At 34.7% G+C, this 23824-nt stretch overlaps 1 protein-coding gene and 1 pseudogene across 1 annotated transcript in view; both read left to right on the top strand.

The window, feature by feature from the left end:
- The window catches only part of MALRD1 (MAM and LDL receptor class A domain containing 1), a 491205-nt gene that overhangs the window by 97801 nt on the left and 369580 nt on the right, over positions 1–23824 (top strand). The window contains exons 14-17 of the mRNA XM_075997515.1: positions 10907–11059; positions 11488–11593; positions 12062–12429; positions 16484–16896. Coding sequence (XP_075853630.1) covers positions 10907–11059; positions 11488–11593; positions 12062–12429; positions 16484–16896 — 1040 coding nt within the window. The remainder of the gene's footprint in view (positions 1–10906; positions 11060–11487; positions 11594–12061; positions 12430–16483; positions 16897–23824) is intronic.
- Positions 20490–21325, top strand: LOC105872928 (small ribosomal subunit protein eS6-like; annotated as a pseudogene).

Here is a 23824-nt window from a genome sequence, read left to right as displayed (position 1 = left end):
CTCTCTCTCTCTCTCTCTCTCTCTCTTTCTATCTCTTTCTCTCTCTGTGTCTCTCTCTCTCTGCCAGTTAAAACATCACACACTGACTGTGATGTTGGTTAAGTTTCCTTGATGATTTATTTATGGGAACTGAAGACCTGAAGTACCTACATAGCAGGACAGATTCAACATGTCTCAACAAAACTTCTCTGGGCCTTAAGAAACCCTAAAGGGGCAGAGGTGAAGCACTGTTACACACAAGTTTTACCTGGGCATGGTGAAATTACAACGTATCAGAAAAGTTCACGACAGAGTGATTTTTATAACTGGGCTTATGTAGTCATTTATGAAGAACTAGACAAATAATCTATATGTGTCCATTTAAATGAATGTTCAAAATTATCTGCACATCTTAGCTCTCAAGCCAAACTTTGCATTAGTAAGAAAAATCTTAACAGGGGGCAGATTGGGAGCGGGCAGCAGACAGCAGCATCAGGTCAATGCCCAGGTGCATTCAAATAATTCCAGGGTTCCCCAAAGTCCTTTTCCCCTGAACAGGTTATTTGACATATGGGCCAATAAAAATGCCACCTCATCATTTTTGAGGACTCCTTTTTATCTTTCTTAGATCAAAATTGTTATTTTGAACAATTCAAAGTTTTTTTAGTGAAAATCACTAAATTGTTTAAATTGTTATTAAATGACAGTGTATTTGACTAAATTTTCCCCCAAAGTGCTAACATTAATACAGTCATACCAACAAAGTAGAAGGGTGGCAGTTTCGAAGTGCTTGAAATCCATTTTGACATTTGTTATTATTTTTCATGGTTATTAAGATAATATATATGTCTTTATTTTTGTGAACAAATATTTAGTTTTTTTAAAGACTGAAATAGATAATACTACTTTGCATAATGATTTCTTTAGTTGCAGAAAATAACTTATATCCTGAAAAATGAAGATTTCGTGTGTCAAATAATATCAGTAGTACATTTTTTCACATCCACATTAGATGAATAGGACATATGTTAATTATTTTGGCCTAGTCTATGCTATGCTATGTAGTGTAGGCAAAAAAAAAACCCAAAATTTACTTAAATGGTTGTTAAGTTGTAAAGATATTTTAATATTTTCAAACAACATTTTCTGAGTACTATAATTTGTTTCTGTCTAAAATGTGTTTAGTCTGAAATGCATATACTTTTTTTAAAGTCTAAAAAATTTCCTACTTTTCTCTGTGCTTATGGGGAAAACCACCTAAATCCCTACTTAATAGTTGAATTCAATAAAGCCTTAGCAAAGGTGGGTTAGATAGCACAGTAAAAAGGAGTGGTTTGTTATTTTCCTGATTTATTTATTTAAATGTAGATGCTGGTTGTATATTTTTCCCCAAACTGCTATGTCTGCTAAATGCAGAGATGTGTGCATTAAACACTAGCATTTCCACAGCTGAGATGTAGAATGGAGCCTGAGTCATATTATGCATGTTGATATTTTAGAAGCCATCTACATGTATTTTTATTTATTCATTGCTGAACCAATAATAATTGTTTTATTCTGCATTGAGACATACATCTTCTTTCATCACATAAATGCACTGAGAGAAGGCTTGAAATTCCCATAGCTGTGTTCTACTCTATATTTTTTGAGAATGTGTATATTTGTTTGTGTGCATGTGTGTATGTGTGTGGGTGCGTGCCAGTCTTTGAATTAAGGCCATGTTTTTTCTGCATGCTTTCTGAAAAATGTTTTTGAGGCAGTCTTTTGGTGACAAAGACTCTCTGTATAACCACAAATTACTTGTTAATTTAATAATATCTGGGAAAATAACTTGCTATTTTTTATGTTCTATCTTATGCTTTTTATAGGCCTGAATACAAGGGAAGATGTCTCAAAATATAACTAAATTTGCTAATTATTAAGCATTTTCCTTTTTTATTAAATATAGATCAGTAAATAAGTCCCTTTAGAAAAAAGACTCTAGTTATTTTTTCTTGGTAAACTGGATTCTCATTCCCTTCTTCTCATTGCCCTTCACTTTAAACTCTATACACTATTTTTAGTTAGAAAAACCTGCCTAGGCAGATGTAATTGTAAAAGACTCTAATGGGAAGTTGTTTCTGGTGAAAGCTCATCATTTCTGTGACATAAAACCAAGAAGTGGAGAAAAAGTCCATTAATTCTCATTTACAGAAGTCATTGATCACTGAGAAAAAAATGAAAAATATTTCTATAGACAAGTAAAATCTGATAAATAACCCATGATTTTTTGATCAATCTTTGCTGCAGATAATTATGTTGTTAAATTAGGGAAATTCAGGATAGGATAGAAAATAAGTGATTCTTCTTTCTCAGTTGAAAATTCTGTTGAGAATAAAATCTAGGTTCTTAATAAGAAAGTCTTTTTCCATGATTATGTAAGATTACATTTTAATAAGTTATATTATTAATGGTGACTATGGAGAGAGTGAATTTTTTTCTGTGTTATTACTTTAAGCTCAGCTGAGATATTACTTTTCAGTAAGATCATTGTTTCTCACTCCTAAGATTGTATTGGTGGCTTTTTTTTTTTTTTTTTTTTTGCATGTAAGCCCAAACTACTTCAGTCTGTCTCTTTTCTCCCATGTATACTGCTCTTGTCCTTTTTGTTTCTCTTTTTAGGTTAGCGATATGTATGATAAATATAAAGGAGACATAATGATCCTTTCCTTTTTTTTCATTTTTTTATTTCAGCATATTACGGGGGTACAAATGTTTAGGTTACATATATAGCCTTTGCCCCACCTGAGTCAGAGCTTCAAGAGTGTCCACCCCCCAGATGGAGTGTACCACATCCTTTAAGTGTGTATATATCCATTCTTCCTCCCCACTCCCATTTGCCTGACACCTGATGAATGTTATTACTATATGTGCACTTAGGTGTTGATCAGTTAATACCAATTTGATGGTGAGTGCATGTGGTGCTTGTTTTTCCATTCTTGTTGATACTTCACTTAGTAGAATGGGCTCCAGCTCTATCCAGGATAATACAAGAGGTGCCAGACCATTGTTTTTTTGTAGCTGAGTAAAACTCCATGGTATACATATACCACATTTTATTAATCCACTCATGTATTGATGGGCCTTTATCAAAAAGTCCCAAAACAAAAAAATGTTGGTGTGGATGTGGAGAGAGGAACACTCATACACTGCTGGTAGGACTGCAAACTAGTACAACCTCTGTAGAAAAGTAATATGGTGATACCTCAAAGAGCTACAATTAGAACTACCATTTGATCCTGCAATCCCATTACTGGGCATTTACCCCAAAGAACAAAAGACATTCTATAAAAAAGACATCTGCACTAGAATGTTTATAGCAGCACAATTAACAATTGCAAAGATGTGGATCCTTTCCTGTTTAACACCAAGATGTTCTAAGCAGTCTAAGTCTCCCTGCCTTGCAGAACTGTAGATAGTGAAATTTACACTTCCTTCCGATGTTGAAATAAAACTCTCTCCTTGACATAGAAATTTTAAAAAGAGCTAAACGACCATATAATAATTTATACTATAAATAATATCACACATTCTGGAGCACTTACTTTGTACCTGACAGTGCTTGAAGTGTATTTATATATTCTAAGTGATTCACAGCTAAGGCACAAAGAGAATAAGTATCAGAGCCCTCCCTGTGGTCACACAGTTAGTTCAGAGTAAAGATGGGATTGCAAAGTGGACCTCATGGTAGGTTTTTATTTTGTCAAGGGAAATCAAATGTTTCAAGGTGGTTGAAAACACAGTTAACTGTCAAATACTGTTTCTAGTAGTCCCCCTTTATTCACAGAGGATATATTGTAAGACTGGCAGTAGATGTCTGAAACTGTGGATAATACTAAACCTAATACACGGGACAAAGGGATGATTCACCTGTGGGGTGGGATGGCTGGAGAGAGTGCAGGATTTCATCACGCTATTCAGAATGATGCACAACTTAAAACTTATGGATTGTTTATTTATGAAACCTTCCACTTCATATTTTCAGATCGAGTTTGATCATGGAAAGCAAAACTGTGGATAAGGAGGCACCACTGTATAAATTAGGATGAGGACTGAGAATTGACTTCTAGATACAACAATATGAGCCAATTGGGGACTGTGATAAGAAGGGTAAAAGCCTGAATGGGGAGAATTCAAAAGAGAATAACTTTTGACATCTTTCTAAGACTTCATAAAGGACAACTGAGAAATTAGGTGGTAGCTGTTACGTGAAATGAAGTCAAAATAGTTTAATGGTATGTATATCTAGACTTATGTCTTGGCTGCAAGACTGAGGGTCATGTTTTATTGTGGCTGTCTATTGAGGGCTTCTCTCATCTCCTTTTCATGTGGTCCCTTCCATCTTTAAACCAGCAGCGGCATGTCAAGTCCTTTTTTCATTACCCTCCCCCACTTTTTCTTCATTGTGCTAAATAGGCACAATATAAAATTTACCGTCTAACCATTTTTAAGTGCGCAGGTCAGTGGTATGTAGTACATTAATAATGTTGTGCAACCATTGCCACCATCTGTCTCCAAAACTATTTTCATTTTACAAAACTGAAACTATCCATTAAACAAGAACTCTCCATTCCCCACTCCCCTAAACCCCACACAACTACCATTCTACTTTCTGTCTCTAAGATTTAGACTGTTCTAAGTACCTCAGATAAGTGGAATCACATAGCTATTTGTCTCTTGGTGACTAGCTCATTTTACTCAGTATAATGTCCTCAAGTTTTACCCATGTTGTAGCATATGTCACAATTTCCTTCTTTTTTAAGACTGGATAGTATTCCATTGTATGTGTACATCACATTCTGTTTATTGATTCATCTATCGATGGATACTTGAGTTACATGTTTTATCTGTGGTGGATAATGCTTCTATGAACATGAGTGGACAGATATCTTGTTGAGACTCTGCTTTCAGTTCTTTTGAATGTATATCCAGAACTGGAATTGCTATTTTTAATTCTGTTTTTATTATAATTATTATTATTACTAATTATTAATTATTATATTTTGTATTTTTGAGGAGCTGCCTTACTGTCACATACAGGCTGTACCATTTTACATTCCTACCAAAAGTGCACAAAGGTTCCAGCTTCTCCACATTCTCACCAACATTTGTCATTTTTTGGATCATAGGAGACCCTTAAAACCATATGTAGAATAACATAATGTAATTACTGATTCTTATTTTAAATTCAATAATCTTGAATGCCAAATATTTAGGTTTTTATGCAGTGATATTCCTTTAAAAGTTTTAATTATTTCTATTCATTTATATGTATATTGTTTTTAGTTCATGGTACTTTTTCAAACACTCCCTTACTATTTATTACATGTTTTAAATGGTTAATAACTATTAACTATTGATGAAGTCTAGAGTTCAATTACTTCATCCTTATCATAACTTCAAATATATAACCATTTGAATGCATGGAGAAGCCTGAAACTCAAGGGAATTAACAATAGCGGAGAACGTGTTCTCAAATAAAGAATATATTGATGCATTTGGAGTTTATAACAACTGCTTAATCAGACAAAGTGCACCCTCTATGAACTTACAGCAACACACTAGAACACTCAATTAACTTTTGTCTTCCTTTGTGCAACTTTCAGCAATGTCATGTAATCTAGAAGAAAAAAAACTGTAAACATGAAAGTGAATCCAGTGGATTTACAGCTATTATTAATATATAAATTAAAATCTACTTCCAGAATGTGTCCTCTGATCATCCATGTTTAGATTTTGTATGATCTTCTGTTAAAAATGCATGTTAATGCATTTTTGCATTAATATGCGTGTCTGGCATATAATAGTTGTTAAAATTGTTATAATTATTATCACTTATTTAACTAATAGAATCCATATAATTTTTGAGAGCATAGGCTTTGACATCAGGTCTTGGTGGGGATTGTGTCAGTAGCAATGAGCACTGAAAAATTATATGTTACTCCTCTTTCAACCTTATATTTCTAATATCTAAAATAGGAACATTAATATTTTCTTCGACATTTCATGAGGATTAAGTAAGATGACATAATGTATCGACAGATGTTTTCTCAATGTATTTGTCCTTGCTGGTTCAGATTTCTCTGTAAGTCACCTTGGTGGCCTTCAATGGGGCTCGAGTTCTATCTTTTTCAAATTACCACTCACATGCTCAGCCATTTTTTTAACTCAACCCTTGCTTATGCGTCTAAAATCAAAGGGAGTCCAAAGTTCAACAACAAGGTGTATCAGGACATAGTTCCTCCTATGAATTTTTAAATCTTTGTATAATGCCCAAATTATCGGCCCAGACTTCTCTTTTGTGCACTTTGTGTTTATTCCCTACAAATAAACCTCAGTAAGATCATCTCAAACCGTGAGAAGATTTTTAAGACATTGAATCTGAAATAAGACGGAAGCTAGTTCTGGACTCTTTTTTCCCTTCATGAGATTTTTTGGCTCCTATGGAAATCTACCTTCTTTTTCCTCAGTGAAAGCCTCAAAAAATTGCAATGATGGACCTGTTCATCAGTCCACCACATATCCCTTAAAGCCCTTTCCCCAGAGGAAAATACTGTAATTATGTTTACGTAATTAATTATACAGGCCATTAGGTAATTTTTTCTCACAATAATTAGAAGCTGCTCTGAAGTCATTACTTTTTCTACCCACAGCCATTGAATAGAAAAGCATAATTTTTAGAAATTCCATGTCAACAGGCATCCTGTTATGAACATAACAGCCCCTAGCACAAAGCTTAGTACACAGTAAACCCTGAGTAAACAGTGGCTGCAATTGTCATTGCAAATGATGATGATTCTGATGATGATAATTGAGAAAGTCAATAATACTCCAGAAACAGTGAAAATCCTTGAACCTTTATTACTAAAACATACTCATGGTATTGTGTTTCTAAGTCAGAAAAGAATATATATATATATATATATATATATAATTTTTTCAAAGCTGTTCTAGTGAGATATGTATACAATTAATTGCTAACCAGAAGATTAATTTAAGTGATTATTACATTTATGATCAATTGAGGTGAGTCTTTATATGTGTATGGAAATATAAGTATACAGGAACAAAGTATACTAAAAACATATTTGAATTTTAACAGCATAATCATTCTAAAAATTACTATCTCTGAAGAGCCTTATCTAAGAGAATACAAAGTCACTGCAAGGGCTCCTTAAATTTTACTGATATTTGAATACGCACTTATTTACACAGCAGTATCTCTCTGGATAGTAGATAATGAGGTTCCCTTTCCAGGTAGTTGTGTGGGATAGATATTATACAGTATCAATAGCTCATTTTCTTTTTATATTTACATAACAATAACTCCTGGATCTTGTTCTTCAGAATGTTTGAAATAAGAATCAAAAGCATTTGCTTCCTGGAATTGAAATGACATCTACATACTTTGAAGCCCCTTGAATCTATGTATATTTATGCATTATTTGTATTATATATTATGTACTCCTAAATAGAGATAGCCTTTAAAAACACAAAGACAAATATCCTTCACATTTTATTCCTAACTTGTATTATTTATCATTATTATTTTTCACATTCGAGTAGCATTTAAATTTGCTTCACTGTAGATTTCTAAAGTTTACTTGAGAAATCTTTATTACAATTATAGCAAAGATGTTTTTCATTTTGCTTATTTCTGATTTTCTCTATATACTTATTAAAATAGATGCAACATTTTAAAAGTGTTTATCTTTAGATGTATTTATACATTCTTGTTGACTTTTTTATTTTAAAATGTTAAGGGGGTACAAATGTTTTTCTTACATAGATGGCTTTTATAATGCTTTAGTCTGGGCTATAAGTGTGCCTATCACCCAAGTAGTGTTCATTGTACCTGTTAGGTAGGTTTTTATCCCTCACCCTTTCTTGATTTCCAATAATATTTACTTCTTTCTATTCCCATGTGTGCCCATCAATTAGTTCCAAATTATTAGAGAGTACATATGGTGTTTGTTTTTCCATTCTTCATATACTTCACTTAGGATAATGGTCACAAGTTCCATCCAAATTGCTGTAAAAGACATTAATTCATTTTTTAAATGTCTGAGTAGTACTCTATGGTATACCTATATCACATTTTGTTAATTCACTCAGGAATTGATGGGTACTTGGGTTGATTCCACAACTTTGCAATTGTGAATTGTGCTATAATAAACATTCAAGTGCAGTTGTCTTTTTCATAAAATGACTTCTTTTCCTTTGGGTAGATATCCAGTAGTGGGATTGCCGAGTCAAACGGTAGGTATACTTTTAGTTTTTTGAGAAATCTTCATATTGTTTTCCGTAGAGGCTGTACTAATTTGCAGTTCCATCAACAGAGTGTAAGTGTCCCTTTCTCTCTGCATTCACACTTGCATCTATTATTTTTGGACTTTTTAATAAAAATCATTTTGAGAGGGGCAAGTTGATATTTCATTGAGACTTTAATTAGCATTGCCCTGATGGTTAGTGACATTGAGCATTTTTTCATATGTTTATTGGACATCTGTCTATCTTCTTTTGAAAAGTTTCTGTTTATATCTTTTGCCCACTTTTTAATGAGGTTGTTTTGTTTTGTTTTGTTTTGTTTTGTTTTTGCTGATTTGTTTGAGTTCTTTGTAGATTCTGGACATTAGCCCTTTATTGGATGTATAGTTTGAGAATATTTTCTCCCATTCTGTAGGTTGTCTATTTCCTCTGTTGATTATTTCCTTTGATGTGCAGATTTTTAATATAATCAAGTCCCATTTATTTATTTATCTTGTTGCCACAATTGCTTTTGGGGTCTTGGTCATAAATTCTTTGTCTAGGCTGGTATCTAGAAGAGTTTTTCCTACACATTCTTCCATAATTCGTATAGTTTCATGACTTACATTAAAGTAATTTATGTATCTTGAATTAATTTTTGTGAGTGGTAAAAGACTGAGATCCTGTGTCATTCTTCTGAATGTGGCTATCCAATTTTCTCAGCACTATTTATTGAATAGGGCTTCTTTTCCCCAGTGTATGTTGTCTGCTTTGTGAAAGATCAGTTGGCTGTAGGTAGATAGTTTTATGTCTGGGTTCTCTATTCTGTTCCATTGTTCTATATCTCTATTTTTTGTACCAATATTATGCTGTTTTGGTTACTATAGCCTGTAGTATAGTTTGAAGTTTGATAATGGATGCCTCCAGATTTGTTCTTTATGCTTAAGATTTCTTTGCTGTCCAGAATTTTTTCTGACTCCAAATGAAATGTAGAGTTATTTTTTGTAGATCTGTGAAATTTGACATTAGTGAAGATTGGGATTGTATTGAATCTGTAAATCACTTTGGGCAGTATGTACATTTTAACAATGTTAATTCTACTTATCCAGGAGCATGATTTGTTTTCCCATTGACTTTTGATAACATTCAGAAGTACTCTGCTGGCCAAATTTGGGCCAGAAAATTTGATAGAAAGCAAGCAAATTTTTGAAATTAGATATTTAATAGAAACTATGAAAAGGTTAGAAGATGTTTGTGACATTATTACTCACCTCATAGTCCTCTTTATGTAGAAGTAACATTTTCAAAAGTGAATAATAATTGGGTTAAAATGATAATCAATAGATTAGGTTAAATGCCCTTAGAATTTTTAAATTTTATAATCTCATATAGCAATTGACTTTATATTTTTATACCTTAAACTCATTGCTTATTTCCCAATTTTTTTTTAAAAGGCAATATCTGTGCAGTTTATTACTATATCCCTGGATAAAAAATGTCAAAGAAACCCATCATCATCAGTGGAAATGGACTTCATTTTGCAGTGGTATATGTAGTAACAGCTCAATGTCCACTCTAAGCAAAATTCGGATTATGCCTTTTTGGTTTATCCTTTTTCTTATCCAATGATAATTAAGAGTGGCTTGGTTGAGGCAAAGTTATAAAATGTAGACAAAATGTTTGTACCCCCATAATATCCTGAAATTAAAAAAAAAAAAGAGTTATTGTCAATAGTTGCAGAAAGAATATTAGCTTAAAAGTCACAATATTTTGATCTTAATCCCACTCTACAATTTCTTAACTGTATGACCCTGGTTAAATTAATAACTTCTGCAAAACTTCCTTTCTTCCTTTTTAAAACAACAATAATACTAGTAATACCTTTCCCATAGGGCTGCTGTGACTGTTAGATCTATAGAAACCATTCCTCACACGTGTTCAGTAATCATTGGCTATAATAATACACTACTATTATTATAACTTCTTTCTTTCCCTTTTATTATAACTTTCTTTCCCTTTCTCTTCTTCTTCTTTTTTTCTCTTCATCTTCCAGAATGTCTTCATGGCATTTAACTGCTTTCTTTGCATATCTACCTGAGAAATGGGTCAAATTATTCCTCTCTGGATAAATTAGGAAATGCATATAATGCTTTGTGAAATATTAAGCTCTGTAAAAATTGGGGGCACCAATTATATTAAATATAGTGGGTCTGGGATTCTTCAAATATTAAGTTTTTTAGAAGTAGCTGATTTTCATGACTTGGTGTAAAATACTCTATAAGAACAATTAAACTTTACCAGTGATGTAATCATAGCAGAGAAACTAACATGAGTATCAGAACAAAATAGGCAAACTTAGCAATACTATAAACATTGGGGATGAATGATGCTGTTTCTTAGAAAGAATATTTGGAAAAAATTAGAATTTCTTAAATTGAGAATTCTGTCTTCTCAATTTCCAATATGAAAAGCACAATTCCATTTTTTTCAGATGAGAAAAGTTCTTCTTTTTTTTCTTCTCAAGTGTTTCCCTTAACGTAGTTAGAGAATCATAATAAGGGATTTCCATTTGAGCTCTACCTTTTGAAAGTCTGAGAACACTGTGGGGAGTTGACATAAGTGCCACGTTTTTGTTCTTCAGATTCCAAATGTGATTTTGAAGCAGACAGCTGTGGTTGGTTTGAAGCAATTAGTGGTGACCATTTTGACTGGATATGGAGCTCCCCAAGTGACCTTTCTAGTGACTTAGAGCATGAGGCTCCACCTCGGGATCATACTCACAATACAACTCAAGGTAAGAGGGAAGCAAGGGTTCTCTCTAACCACTTCTATTTTCTGTTCCACCATGCCTGAGAAGAGAAAGAGAAGCTGTTACATTTCTGTGTCACAATAAACAGTAGGGCAGTTGAATATTGCCAAGTATAAATATTGTCAAGTTATGCTGCCTTCATGGAATGATTCTTTATGGGTGGTACAGGTGGAGTATAGATAGTTTTGGTTGAATTAACTGAAATCACTAATTCTTTTGGTATCCTTTAGACCTAGACATAGATAATAGTTCAATATTTATAAAAGTAAATTGGAGAATCACTTTATTGATTTTTTAATTAATGCATGGTTTTGATTTTAGTTGGACATGGAACTTACTATTGGGTTAAGAGACAGATGTCTCATTTTAGAATCCTGTAGGTTGACTAATGATTTGTTTTTGTATCTCAATAGGGCATTTTATGTTCATTCTGAAGAAAAGCAGCAGCTTGTGGCAAATTGCTAAGCTCCAGAGCCCAACTTTCAGCCAGACAGGACCTGGGTGCACACTTTCCTTCTGGTAAATATTAAAGACAAAAATCAGTCACCCTAGTGGCCCTGTGGTTGCAGACATATTCTTGCACTTATAAGTTCTTATGGGTTACTCCTGGTTTTACTTTAAAAATACTATTGCATTAAATTCATCCAATTTGCACTTTACTTAGGAGCATGTTATGAGTGTTTGTTGTTTCATCTCTTAAGAGGAAAGGGGCTCTTTCCCTCCATCAGTGTATTATAAGTTAATTAAGACTGCTTCCTCTGTTCTGTGCTGAGCTCCTTGAGAAAAGTTCCTAGGGTTGTGAGAGCCACAGATATGCCCTTCAGCAGATAAGCTTTTGCAAACAGGCCACTACAATTCCCACAGGAAAGAAACGTGTCCATTATAACTCATTATTAATTGACTGTCGACCAAGTAGAAAAGCGTAAAGGTTAAATATTGAGTCTATCCCATAAATCATTTCCATTTCTCGTGTTTGCTCTTTTTCAGGTTTTATAACTATGGGCTGTCAGTTGGAGCGGCTGAGCTGCAGCTACATATGGAAGAATCGAACGACTCCACAGTACTTTGGAGAGTGTTGTATAACCAGGGCAACCAATGGTCAGACGCAACCATTCAGCTAGGGCGCCTTTCTCAGCCCTTCCATTTGTCACTAGATAAAGTCAGTCTTGGCATCTATGATGGAGTCTCAGCTATTGATGACATCAGATTTGAAAATTGTACTCTCCCCCTTCCCGCTGAGAGCTGTGAAGGACTGGATCATTTCTGGTGTGAACACACCAAGGCTTGCATAGGAAAGTTTCAGTTGTGTGATCTGGTGGATGATTGTGGAGATCGTACTGATGAGGTCAACTGTGGTAAGTTGGTGGTTTTTTTGTTGTTGTTGTTGTTGGTGGTGGTTGTTTTGGCCTTCTTTACTCATTTTGAGAGTGGTGACCTTGATTAGTTCATTGTTGTAATGCCACGAAGCGTAGTTCCGAAGTTGATCAATGTTGTGTGTGGTTAATTAATCTGTCAGTATTTATTAAGTGGATTTTTTAACTAGATACTAGGGATACACTGATAAACATAAGTACACAGAGTCCCTGCCCTCATGAAACTTATGGTCTAATTGAAGAGATGTACATTCAAATATTTAATAAAGAAACATAAAACGGCAGCTTGGACAGGAGCTATAAAGAGGAGGTGCTGTGACTTTACATCATAGTGGCATCGTACTTCCTAGAGTTGATGACTTAGCTAACATCTGAAAAATAACAAGTCAAAGCGTAGATCTGAAAACCTTGACATGTGACTGCAAGGCAAATGGAAGATTACTTGGTGTGGCTGGAGCGAGGAGATGGAGGGAGAAGAGGGCACAACATAAGGATGAAGGTGTTGGGGAGGCCAGATTCCCAGGCTTTTGTAGTCCATGCTGAAGAGATTTATCTTCATGCAAAAGTTTTTAAGAAAGCAAGTCATAACAAAATTGGCATGTTTAAAAATGTCACTGTGGATACAGTGTAATGAGTGAGAAAGAAGAGAGTGGATTTAGGAGATCCATGAGGAGGTTAGTGCAGTGGTTCCCAGGAGAGCAGTTGGCAGTGAATCCCAGAGACAGGGATGCATATGAGGAATAGGATTGGGGGGAATGTTTAAAGGGATGTCTGATGATCTTTTGGCTCTAAGGAGCAGAGGGTGAGGAGTCAAAGATAAGTCCTGGATTTCAGTTTAAATTACCAAAACGCCTGTGATATCTGATGATTGTGTAGGTCTTATAATTCAATGAACCAAGCTTTAGTAGTGCCTACTGTACTTACTTTTGAAAATGAATCAGAAGTGAATAGTTCTCATTTTTATTACAAAAATCTGTCAGGGAAAAAAAAAGTTTACATCTTTCCTTGCACTCTGATTCTTTGTCCAGAAATAACAATGATTATTCAACATATTTGAATAATACATTTATTTCATAAATAAATAATTTATTGATTAGATCTGTGCTCATTACATTGGTAAGCTAATTATAAACCAAAGTAGAACCATAGAATGCTTAGGAAACATTAAGAAATTTCCATATAAATCACTGTAGAGAGTTTTGCGTGCAGGTAATTTTTGATACACATATTATCAAAGGCATATTAAAGTCAGGCTTTTTAAACTCAGAATTACCATGCATCTCATGAAATTTACACAACTAATATTTGAGTGGCTATAATTAAAACTGGTGATTTTGACAATGACTATCATAAGAAGTGTAACTTGTCCTAAGGCTAATTTATTTTTGCAAATTCCGAAAACCTATCTTTTTCAAGGTCTCTAAATTCCACTCATTGAAAAATGTCAGTCTACTGCTAAAAATACGTAAATTACCCATCAAACTTCCCAATATTAATTTAGTAGAATGGAATTATGGGAGTATGAATATAATATCAAAATACATCTTGTGAGTATGTATCAGTGATAAGAAATAGTGTTGTTAGACTGTCGACTTCTCTCAAAGCTTTCCATTGAGGCATAATACTTTATTACATAGTATATAATAGATGAGACATATTACTTTATTATATAGTATGTATTTGACATCCAGAAATCCATGTTGAATTTCTTGAAATATGTTTAGGGATGTGGTCTGTTATTGAAGGGTGGAGGCGGACCTAGACATATTCCCTTTTGAAGGGAAGCTTGGGTGTGCAGTCAGCACCAAGACAGCCAATATAAAAATATGTTAGTTTTAGCTCCACTTTTATGTCAAAACCTCAGCAACTTGGCATTCTTCTGCTCCACAGCCAAAGACTGACACCTGGAGGGTACACTGAGCGTCCCCAGGTCACATCAAAGCTGGGCTTGATTAGTCACAAGTGAGAAAATATGAAAAGCAAGCTCATCTCCTGCTTGACATTTTACTCACTTGGTTCCTTTCATTGGGTTTCAGCTTCTGTTCTGTGCTTTTGAAAGACAGATGATGAGTTCTCGCCTGGCTGCATTTATTCGCATACGCTTGAGTTTATTGTTTCAGAGTATTTGTTCATCTTTGGCACCAAGTGCCATTGCTAAGGTGAAAAGTTAAAGGACAGTTGACATTTTTTTAAAAAAAACATTTATGTAAATGAAGCTAAAATGTGGAGGAAATATGCATTAATTCTAAATATTGTCCCCTCCGCCCAAATATCGTCAAATGTATATTTTATCTCCTTTATCCTAAAGCAAATAAATAGTTGGTATCAACATATCATCACATTTTATAAAATGAACATGTTTCTATTATTACCCTAAAAATTTAGATAGACTATTCAGTTGATAAGGGACAGTAATCCCCCTTATCCACAAGGGATACATTCCAAGACCCCCAGTGGATGCTTGAAACAATGGATAGTATAGAACCCTATACATGCTATTGTTTTCTCCTCTTCTGTGATAAAGTTTAATTCATAAATTAGGCACAGTAAGAGATTAGCATCAATAACTAATAATAAAATGGAACAATTATAACAGCAGACCAGCATCACTACTCATTCACTTTGGGACCATTATTAAGTAAAATGAAGGTAATTGGAACACAAGCGCTGTGATCCAAGGCAGTTGATTGGATAACTGAGGCTACTATTTGTGATGGCATGAGATTTCATCAGGCTGCTCAGAACAAAAGGCAATTCAAAACATATGAATTGCTTATTTCTGGAATTCTCCATTTAATATTTTCTGACCACAGTTAACCGTGGGTGAATGAAATTACTGAAAGGAAAATATCTGTTAAGGTTGGACTGCTATAGTCGAGTCTTTATAAGTCTTTAAATTGTTCTAGTGACTGAAGGAAGTTAGAAGTTTAAAAGCTCCAGCTCAGATGAGCTACAATCCAGTGAGAAGGAAAGTGCACCACTGAGACACAGCAGAGATTTGACCAGGTGCATAGGTAGTATTAGGTGTAAACAGGTGGAAGAAGGGGCAAGATGTTCAGGGTACCTGGGGAAGATGGTGCAGGCTAGGGGGAAGGGTAGATGGGGACAAACAAGAAGTCATTTTAATTTGGGGAAGGTGGAGTTTGAAAGACAGAGGAGTTTAGATTTACATTTAGATTAAATGAGCATGTGTTAAAGAATTTTGACGAAAGAACAAAATGGAAATACTGTCACTGAAGGATTGTCATTCAGGCAGTGGTGTATGGGCGCCTTTGGAACTGGGCCGGATGGAACCGACAAGAGGAGTTTTTTGGAGTGAAGTCTGGAAAACATCTACATCAGGATTATCTTGGATGCTTGTTAAAAAATGTGGATTTTTAGGCTCCACCCTGTATCTAATATACTAGTATTAGTTTCGGGATTTTGCCAAGGAGTAAGCAATTTTACCAGGAGCTCCAAGTGATGCTGACATATTGAGACCTATTAAACTATGATTGTTCTCAGCTCCACCTGTTCAGATCACCAAGTGAGCTTATAAAAAACAAACAAACAAACAAACAAACAAACAAACAAACAAACCCTGGCACACAGCTTTAACACGTGGACCGATTAAATCAACACCTCTGGAGGCAGAGGTGAACTCTGGGCTTTGGTGTTTTTTTTATTTGTTCGTTTTTTAATGTTTCCTGATGATTGGAACATACAGCTGAGCTTACAATCTACTGAACTAGAAGTTTGTTACAGTCAGCCAAGCTTAGAGTCTTGACCATTTGCCTGGTGTTACGGTAGTGGAAATGGAGGAGCATTGAGTATAAAAATGATTTGGAAAAAATGGCCCAAGTGATACTGTCGTTAGGTCCATAAAATATTATTACTTGATGTATTACCTAGAATTTATTCTTTTTAAGACTTTAAGGTTGCATTTTAAAATTAAAAGGGCTTGCCTTGGCAAGAGCAAAGTATCAACTGTCTTTAAACATTAATAGATGTTATATGGTTATATTTATTTGTTGCTATTATTTAATGTGAATTTCAGCACCAGAACTACAGTGTAACTTTGAAAATGGAATTTGTAACTGGGAACAAGACACAGAAGATGACTTTGATTGGACCAGGAACCAGGGGCCAACTTCAACACTTAATACAGGGCCAATGAAGGATAATACTCTGGGCACAGCTAAAGGACACTATCTCTACATAGAATCTTCAGAGCCACAGGTTTTTGAAGACAGTGCTGCATTACTCAGCCCCATCTTTAATACCACTGATGCAAAGGGCTGCACCTTCCGCTTCTATTACCACATGTTTGGGAAGCACATCTATAGGCTGGCTATCTACCAGCGGATCTGGAGCGACACGAGGGGACAGCTGCTGTGGCAGATATTTGGGAATCAAGGCAACAGATGGATAAGGAAACATCTCAACATTTCCAGCAGGCAGCCATTTCAGGTATGGATAATGGGCTTGTAATGTGTATTTGAAATGCATCAGAATTACTAAGGAATATGAAAGATCACTATATACTTGAATTAAAAACAAATGGAATATGATCAAAGTTGACACACGTTTATCATTTAATTAAGGGCGTACCAAAACTCTTTTAAGTAATTTCCTTGTTGACTACTCCCAATAATACGTGATTAGAATCTCTAAAGAGGAACACATGGCATTGGAAACAGCTGCAGATCCCTCTGGTTTCAAGTAATTGTTCTACTGAATTAACTCTAAAGGAGAAGAAAGAGTTTTGTACAATCTCTAATATTTTGCAAAAAGCACAGACTCTTAAATCTGTGATTTTGAATATTGCATTTGACTTTTACCATCCTCTAGGTAAGCAACTGAAATCTAGGCTTTATTCAAAAATCATAAAGCTTCCCTCAGAAAAAGATCTCTTCTCTGAGAGTTTGATTATAGGTCTCCTTACTCCTGGTAGAATATTCTTTACTCTAAATTTCACCTGTCTCCTGCTAAAAGACAAACTTGGTACAGCAGGTTCAAATGCACGTGTGGTTGTTTTGGTTTTATGAAGTGTAAATATATTTTACGTATGTTATCTATTTGATTCTTATGGAAATTTCCTGAATTTGATAACTCAGAGATTCTTTTTGCCAATTTTGTGGATACAAAGAAAAAAGCGCAGAGGTTGTTTATCACTGTACAAATAGCTTGTGAGCCACAGAACTGGGATTAAGACTGGACCCCACAGTTTCTAATTAATTTCCATTCATTCTCTTTCCAGCATATCATACAGTCTATAACATGTATATATAACATATAGCCTAAACATTGAATATTTGGTCTTTCATCCTTTATTCAAATAGAGCTACATATAATGCAGTGGAAGAAACTTCTTACCTGTCCCTGACTAAACTTTTTATTTTTCTCTTTGCATGTACTAAACTTCTTTCAGTTACCCAAATTTAAAACACTGTCTCTATCTAAATGTTAAATTTAAGTAACAGTTTTATAGCCAAGAACTTAGCTCTAGGCCACCTTTTGAAGCTTCCAAAAATAATAGAAGTGCATTGTACATGACTCAATGAAGAGCAATTGGAATTGGTGATTTTTCCAGATAGACGTAAACTAAAAGCATGATAAATAATCCATCAGGTAAAGTGTAATATCTTTATTGTCAGCCACAATGGTAAGGCACATGTAATTAAATGAAATGAAATGAAAAGAGGTTTGTTGACTTTCATTTAATAATAGGTCACCCACAGGTATTTATGATAAATAAGTCAATTATGAACATTTGTGCATATATATTTATACAAACGTCTACTTTTATTTCTCTTGGAGAACTATCCAGGAGTGGAATGGATGAATCATATGGTAGAATCATGTTTAACTTTTTGAGAGACTCTTAAACTGTTTTTCAAAGGTTACCATTTTTCATTCCCATCAACAATATATGAGAGTTCTAGTTCTTCCACATCCAAGCCAGTACTTATTATTAACATTCTTCTTAATCATAGCTATTTTAAATTAGACTCTGGCATTTCATTGTGGTTTTAATTCACATGGCCCTAGCATTAATTATGTTGAACATATTTTCATGTGCTTATTTACCAAACATATGTCTACTCTGAAATATCAGTTCTATTCTTTTACCCAATTCTTAAATTGCTTTTTTAATTACTGAATTTTGAGCATTTTTAAATGTTCTAGATGCAAGTCCTCTATCAGGTATATGAATTGCAAATATTTTCTCCCAGTCTGCAGCTTGTCATTTCATTCTCTTAATAAATTCTTTTGAATTTTTGAAAAAAGCAGATGCTTTTTTAATTTTGATGAAGTTCATCTTATCAATATATTATTTTATAAATCATGCCTTTGTGTCATATCAAAGAAACCTTTGCCTAACTCAAAGTCCCAAAAGATTTTCCCCATTGCCTCTCCTCCCTTTGGGAACTTAGATTACATATAAATTAAGCTGCTTGGTATTTACTATTTACCATTGCTTTGTTTAGTTTTTACGATTTTCTTTTCTCTCTGCATTTTGAATGATTTTTGTCTTCTTCAATGCCTAAGGTGCTATTAATTTCCTTCAGTACATTTTTTCCATGTCATACATTATAAATTTTATCTGAAGTTTGATTTTAGCCTTTATTATATTTTCCATGTCTCTACTTTAGAACACATAGAATACTATTTTAATGTGCTTTAATGTCCTTAACTGTTAATTCTGACATCTGTACTTGTTCTGGGTCAGTTCTGATTGAATGATTTTTCTCCTTATCACAGGCCGTATTTTCCTACCATTTTTTTTCCATCCCTGCTAATTTGTGTCTGGATATCACATATGGTGAATTTTACCTTATTGGGTACTGGAATATATAATATATATTGTTATAATATTATATCTTAATATTATATAATGTTACATATAATATGTTATATTTTATTATATAATAGTATATAATGTTATTATTATATAATCTTGACCTTTATGTTGGTATCCATTTAAGTTAGTTGGAAACAGTTTGATTTTTTCTGATCTTTTAAAATTTATTATTAATAATTGGGATCATATCTGTACTCAGTTTAGGGCTAATTATTTTCTAATGCAGAGGCAAGACCCTTCCATGTTTTCTACCCAATACCTTGTGAATTTTTTCTAGTTTGGCTGGTAAAATAAGCACATGTGAGCATGTGTACTGTTACTTTCAATCTTTTCTTATTTTTTTTTTCTCCCAACCTACAGTACCTTTATCATATGCCTATACTAATGAATACTCAGCTAAACACTTTAGGAAGGACCATCTGCAGATCCCTGGAGTTCTCTCTCTCTCTGTGTAGCTCCCTCATCTCTGGAACCTTGTCCTGGGAACTCTAGCCCACCTTGGTTTCCTTGGATTATCAGCTGTGTCCCTTCAACTCAGGGGGCCTAATGAGTTCCTCCTAGGTTCCTCTCCCCTGGTAGTGGCCTTGAAACTCTCACCAGGCATAAGCAAGGGTAGTTGTCCAGCTCACCTTGCTTGTTTCCTGTCTCTCAGGGGTCTCTGTCCTCTGTTACCTGATTTACAGAGTTTTGCAAGCCTTTGTTCATATATTTTGGTCAGGAGGGAGGGAAAGTCCAGTCCTTATTACTCCATTATGGCCATAGCATAAGTCATCCTAATTAATTTTTGGCTCAACATTTCCAACACAATTTGTTGTGACACACCTTGAAGTTGCCTTAGATAATTGTTAAATTGCACAAAACTTCCTGTCAGTCAAATGAGATTGTCTGCCTATTTTCTAAGTGCCCATTTGTATGTGGGGACTTTTAAAAGTTTATGGACAAATGAAATTAAAAGATCAAAGTAAAAAATGTAAACTTTATTTCTCAACATAAATTCTATCAAGGTCAAGACACTTTTGTAAATAACGATGCTATCCATTTAGTCCATCCCTAAATAACTGAAGATCCTGGGAATTTAACCATATTAATGCGGTATTTTTTTTTTACCTTAACTGAACAAAAATGGTTACACTTTACATATTGTTTTAAGATTAGGAAACAAAAAGAAGTTGGCCTCTTTTTCATGGCGCCTGGGAGATAATCAGCTGCTTCACGATGAAGCTGAATATCTCCTTCCCAGCCACTGGCTGCCAGAAACTCATTGAAGTGGATGATGAACGCAAACCTTATACTTTCTATGAGAAGTGTATGGCCACGGAAGTTGCTGCCAACGCTCTGGGGGAAGAATGGAAGGGTTACGTGGTCCGAATCAGTGGTGGGAATGACAAGCAAGGTTTCCCCATGAAGCAGGGTGTCTTGACCCATGGCCGTGTTTGCCTGCTACTGAGTAAGGGGCATTCCTGTTACAGACCAAGAAGAACTGGAGAAAGAAAGCAAGCGCAAATCTGTTCAAGGTTGTATTGTGGATGCCAACCTGAGTGTTCTCAACTTGGTTATTGTAAAAAAAGGAGAGAAGGATATCCCTGGACTGATTGATACTACAGTACCTTGTCGTCTGGGGCCCAAAAGAGCTAGCAGAATCCGCAAACTCTTCAATCCGTCTAAACAAGATGATGTTTGCCAGTATGTTGTGAGGAAGCCCTTAAATAAAGAAGGTAAGAAACCTAGGACCAAGGCACCCACGATTCAGCGATTTGTAACTCCACGTGTCCTGCAACATAAATGCCTGACGTATTGCTCTGAAGAAGCAGCGTACTAAGAAAAATAAGGAAGAGGCTGCAGAATATGCTAAACTTCTGGCTAAGAGAATGAAGGAGGCCAAAGAAAAGCGCCAGGAACAGATTGCCAAGAGACATAGGCTGTCCTCTCTGAGAGCATCTACTTCTGAGTCTGAGTCGAGCCAAAAATAAGATTTTTTGAGTTAAATAATAAATAAGACCATATCCTAAAAAAAAAAAAAAAAAAAAAAAAAAATCAAACAAAACAAAAAAAAACAAAAAGAAGTTGGAAGGACTGTAAGTTGAATGCCTAATAATTTACCATGGAAACTCACCAAATTGTTCTTGTTTGTTGAGAAGAATAAGTGGGAGCATTGTTGTGGTGGAGAATGATTCTCTGATGAAGCTTTTCCAGGCATGTTTCTGCCTTTGACTAACTTTCTCAAAACACTCTCATAATAACACTCTCATATGCTGAGCATTCCACCAACCCTCTGAAAGGATGGTTTCTAACAGAGATCCTGTATTATATCTGGTCTTACATTTTTACTTATACTTAAATGAGGGTTTAGGTACATAATGAAAAATAACTATTTCACATAAATATTTATTATCTGATGTTTTTAGCTGCCTTTATTGGTGGTTCACAGAAATGTTTTGTCAGAATCATAGAACATTACATTTTAAAATTATTTAACATTAAAATTAGCTTGAGAAGAACTTTCTTTTCAAGAATTTGACCCAACTGTATTATAGTACCTTCAGTGTTGAGAATCTGTTACTTCATGAGGTTACTTCATCCTGCCCCTGAACATACTGACAGAAAGGGTTTTCTTATATAAAATTGAAATCTGTCTTCCTTTTGCTTTTCCCTGGTAGAATTGAGTTTCTTGGCATGATTCACTGTCGGTGGTGGTTACTGATAAATGTTACAAAAACCCACTTTATTCCAACTTATTAATTCTTTGGCACCACAGAAACCATGACTCACAATCTTCAACTCACTTTTCCTAATATGGGCTCTTTTTTCTGAAGTGTATTTTTATATACAAGGTAGACCTGGCGAGGGGTCATGGACTTTCAAGGAAAAGATTCTCCAGGGATATCTCTCAACTCCTTAAAATCTTCTGATGCAATCTGGAAGAATTCCACTGTGTTCTGGTAACATCCTTCAATAATAAGAAAGAAAAAGATAATTTTTTTCCTTCAGATTGTTTTTATAGTGAAAGAGATAGCATAATTTTTAAAAACTCTTGTTTATAATCAAATTGTTTTTTCATTTGTGGGATGTACCTTTAAATCCTAAAGGATACATCATTTTTCAGTACTCCCAAGAATAGAATGTTTCCGAAATTATGTTGTAAATAAAGCAGAACTATATTTGATAATGTTTAGTTGATTCCACTTTCCCTAAAGTTATATACATAATGCTGAAAGTTACATACATTATGCTGAAAGTATAAATTATATCCACAGCTTAATGTGACATTTTTCTTCCAAGTGTGTATGGTTTGCTAGAATTTGCATTGAAAGGGTTTGGAAGGAGTCTTCTGACATGAATCCCATGTGAGCAATGTGCAGATTTGTTACATACTGAACAGCATACTAAATCTTGTTTCGTAACCTTAGCTTTCTCGTCCATCATCTTGAACCGAATTCAAAATATAAACATGGCTTCTTACGTCATTTCTTCAACAAACACTAATGCAAAACTTGGTTTTCCGTGTGAAGAACCCATAACTAGGGAAGGGGAGAGGCAGGCAGAGCTCATTAAAAACTTGGTCACTAAACAAGTCTAGTTTCTTAATAAATCCATTATTTAAATCCTATCAGGTTTGTTATGATTTCCACAATACTAAATGGTATCTAATATTTTAGACCCTCTGAAATTACAATAGAATATTATTAATATATCAGTCATCTTAATTGGAAACATACAGGAAAATCTTGAAAATTAACATATACTTGCAGTGGTATCCAAGTATTTATATAATCCACGTTGAAAAGAAATTGGGGGAGATGGGAAGAGGCAGGAGAAGAGACAAAGAGGACAGGGAGAAAAAGAAAAATTGGGTGTTAGGGAATGTACTTTTAAAATTATCAACTGATTGACAAAAAGGGTAAGAAAAATACTAAGTATGAATGTGAATGCTTTTATTTCAGTTTTTCTTAACCCTTCTCAGTCTATAACTTATTTTGAAACTTGACGTAATGATCACCTTCCTTGCTTCCTCCCTCCCTTCTTTCCACTAGTATCACATGCGCCAGCCATTTGGGCCCTCCCTGCTCATAGATACTGCTAAGTTCCTTCATGCTGCTTTCTGACTAGATCTGGTAGAATGATTGAGAAATGTGGACCTTGTGTTCAGGGCTGCCATGTCTGATTTTGCAAATCTTGCCATGCATCCAGCCAAATATTCTGAATGGGGTTGACATCCCAACTGTGGGATTCATTTGCCATTTTGGAATTTGCTTGAAGGTACAGGACATGCTAGCAGCTATCCTGCTAGCTTCCATTTAACAAGGAAGTGTTTAAATACACTTGTGGGAAGGTGTGATAGGAAGAAAATTGCCTTAGATCATCAGGTCTGAATTATTTTGTTAGAAACTAAATTTATGCTAATGATTACTTAGAGTGGGACCCTTAGATAGCCTCAGGATAGGGCCAGTCACCAGAAAGGCCAGGTGATTCGAAGATTAGGGATTTACAACTTTCAGCCCAACCCACCAACCTCTGGGAAGGAGAGGGGGCAGC

This window comes from Microcebus murinus, chromosome 25, assembly GCF_040939455.1.
Source record: "Microcebus murinus isolate Inina chromosome 25, M.murinus_Inina_mat1.0, whole genome shotgun sequence".
NCBI lineage: Eukaryota > Metazoa > Chordata > Mammalia > Primates > Cheirogaleidae > Microcebus > Microcebus murinus.
The sequence above is the reverse complement of the archived record's forward strand: the minus strand, read 5'-3'. Positions and strand labels throughout refer to the sequence as shown.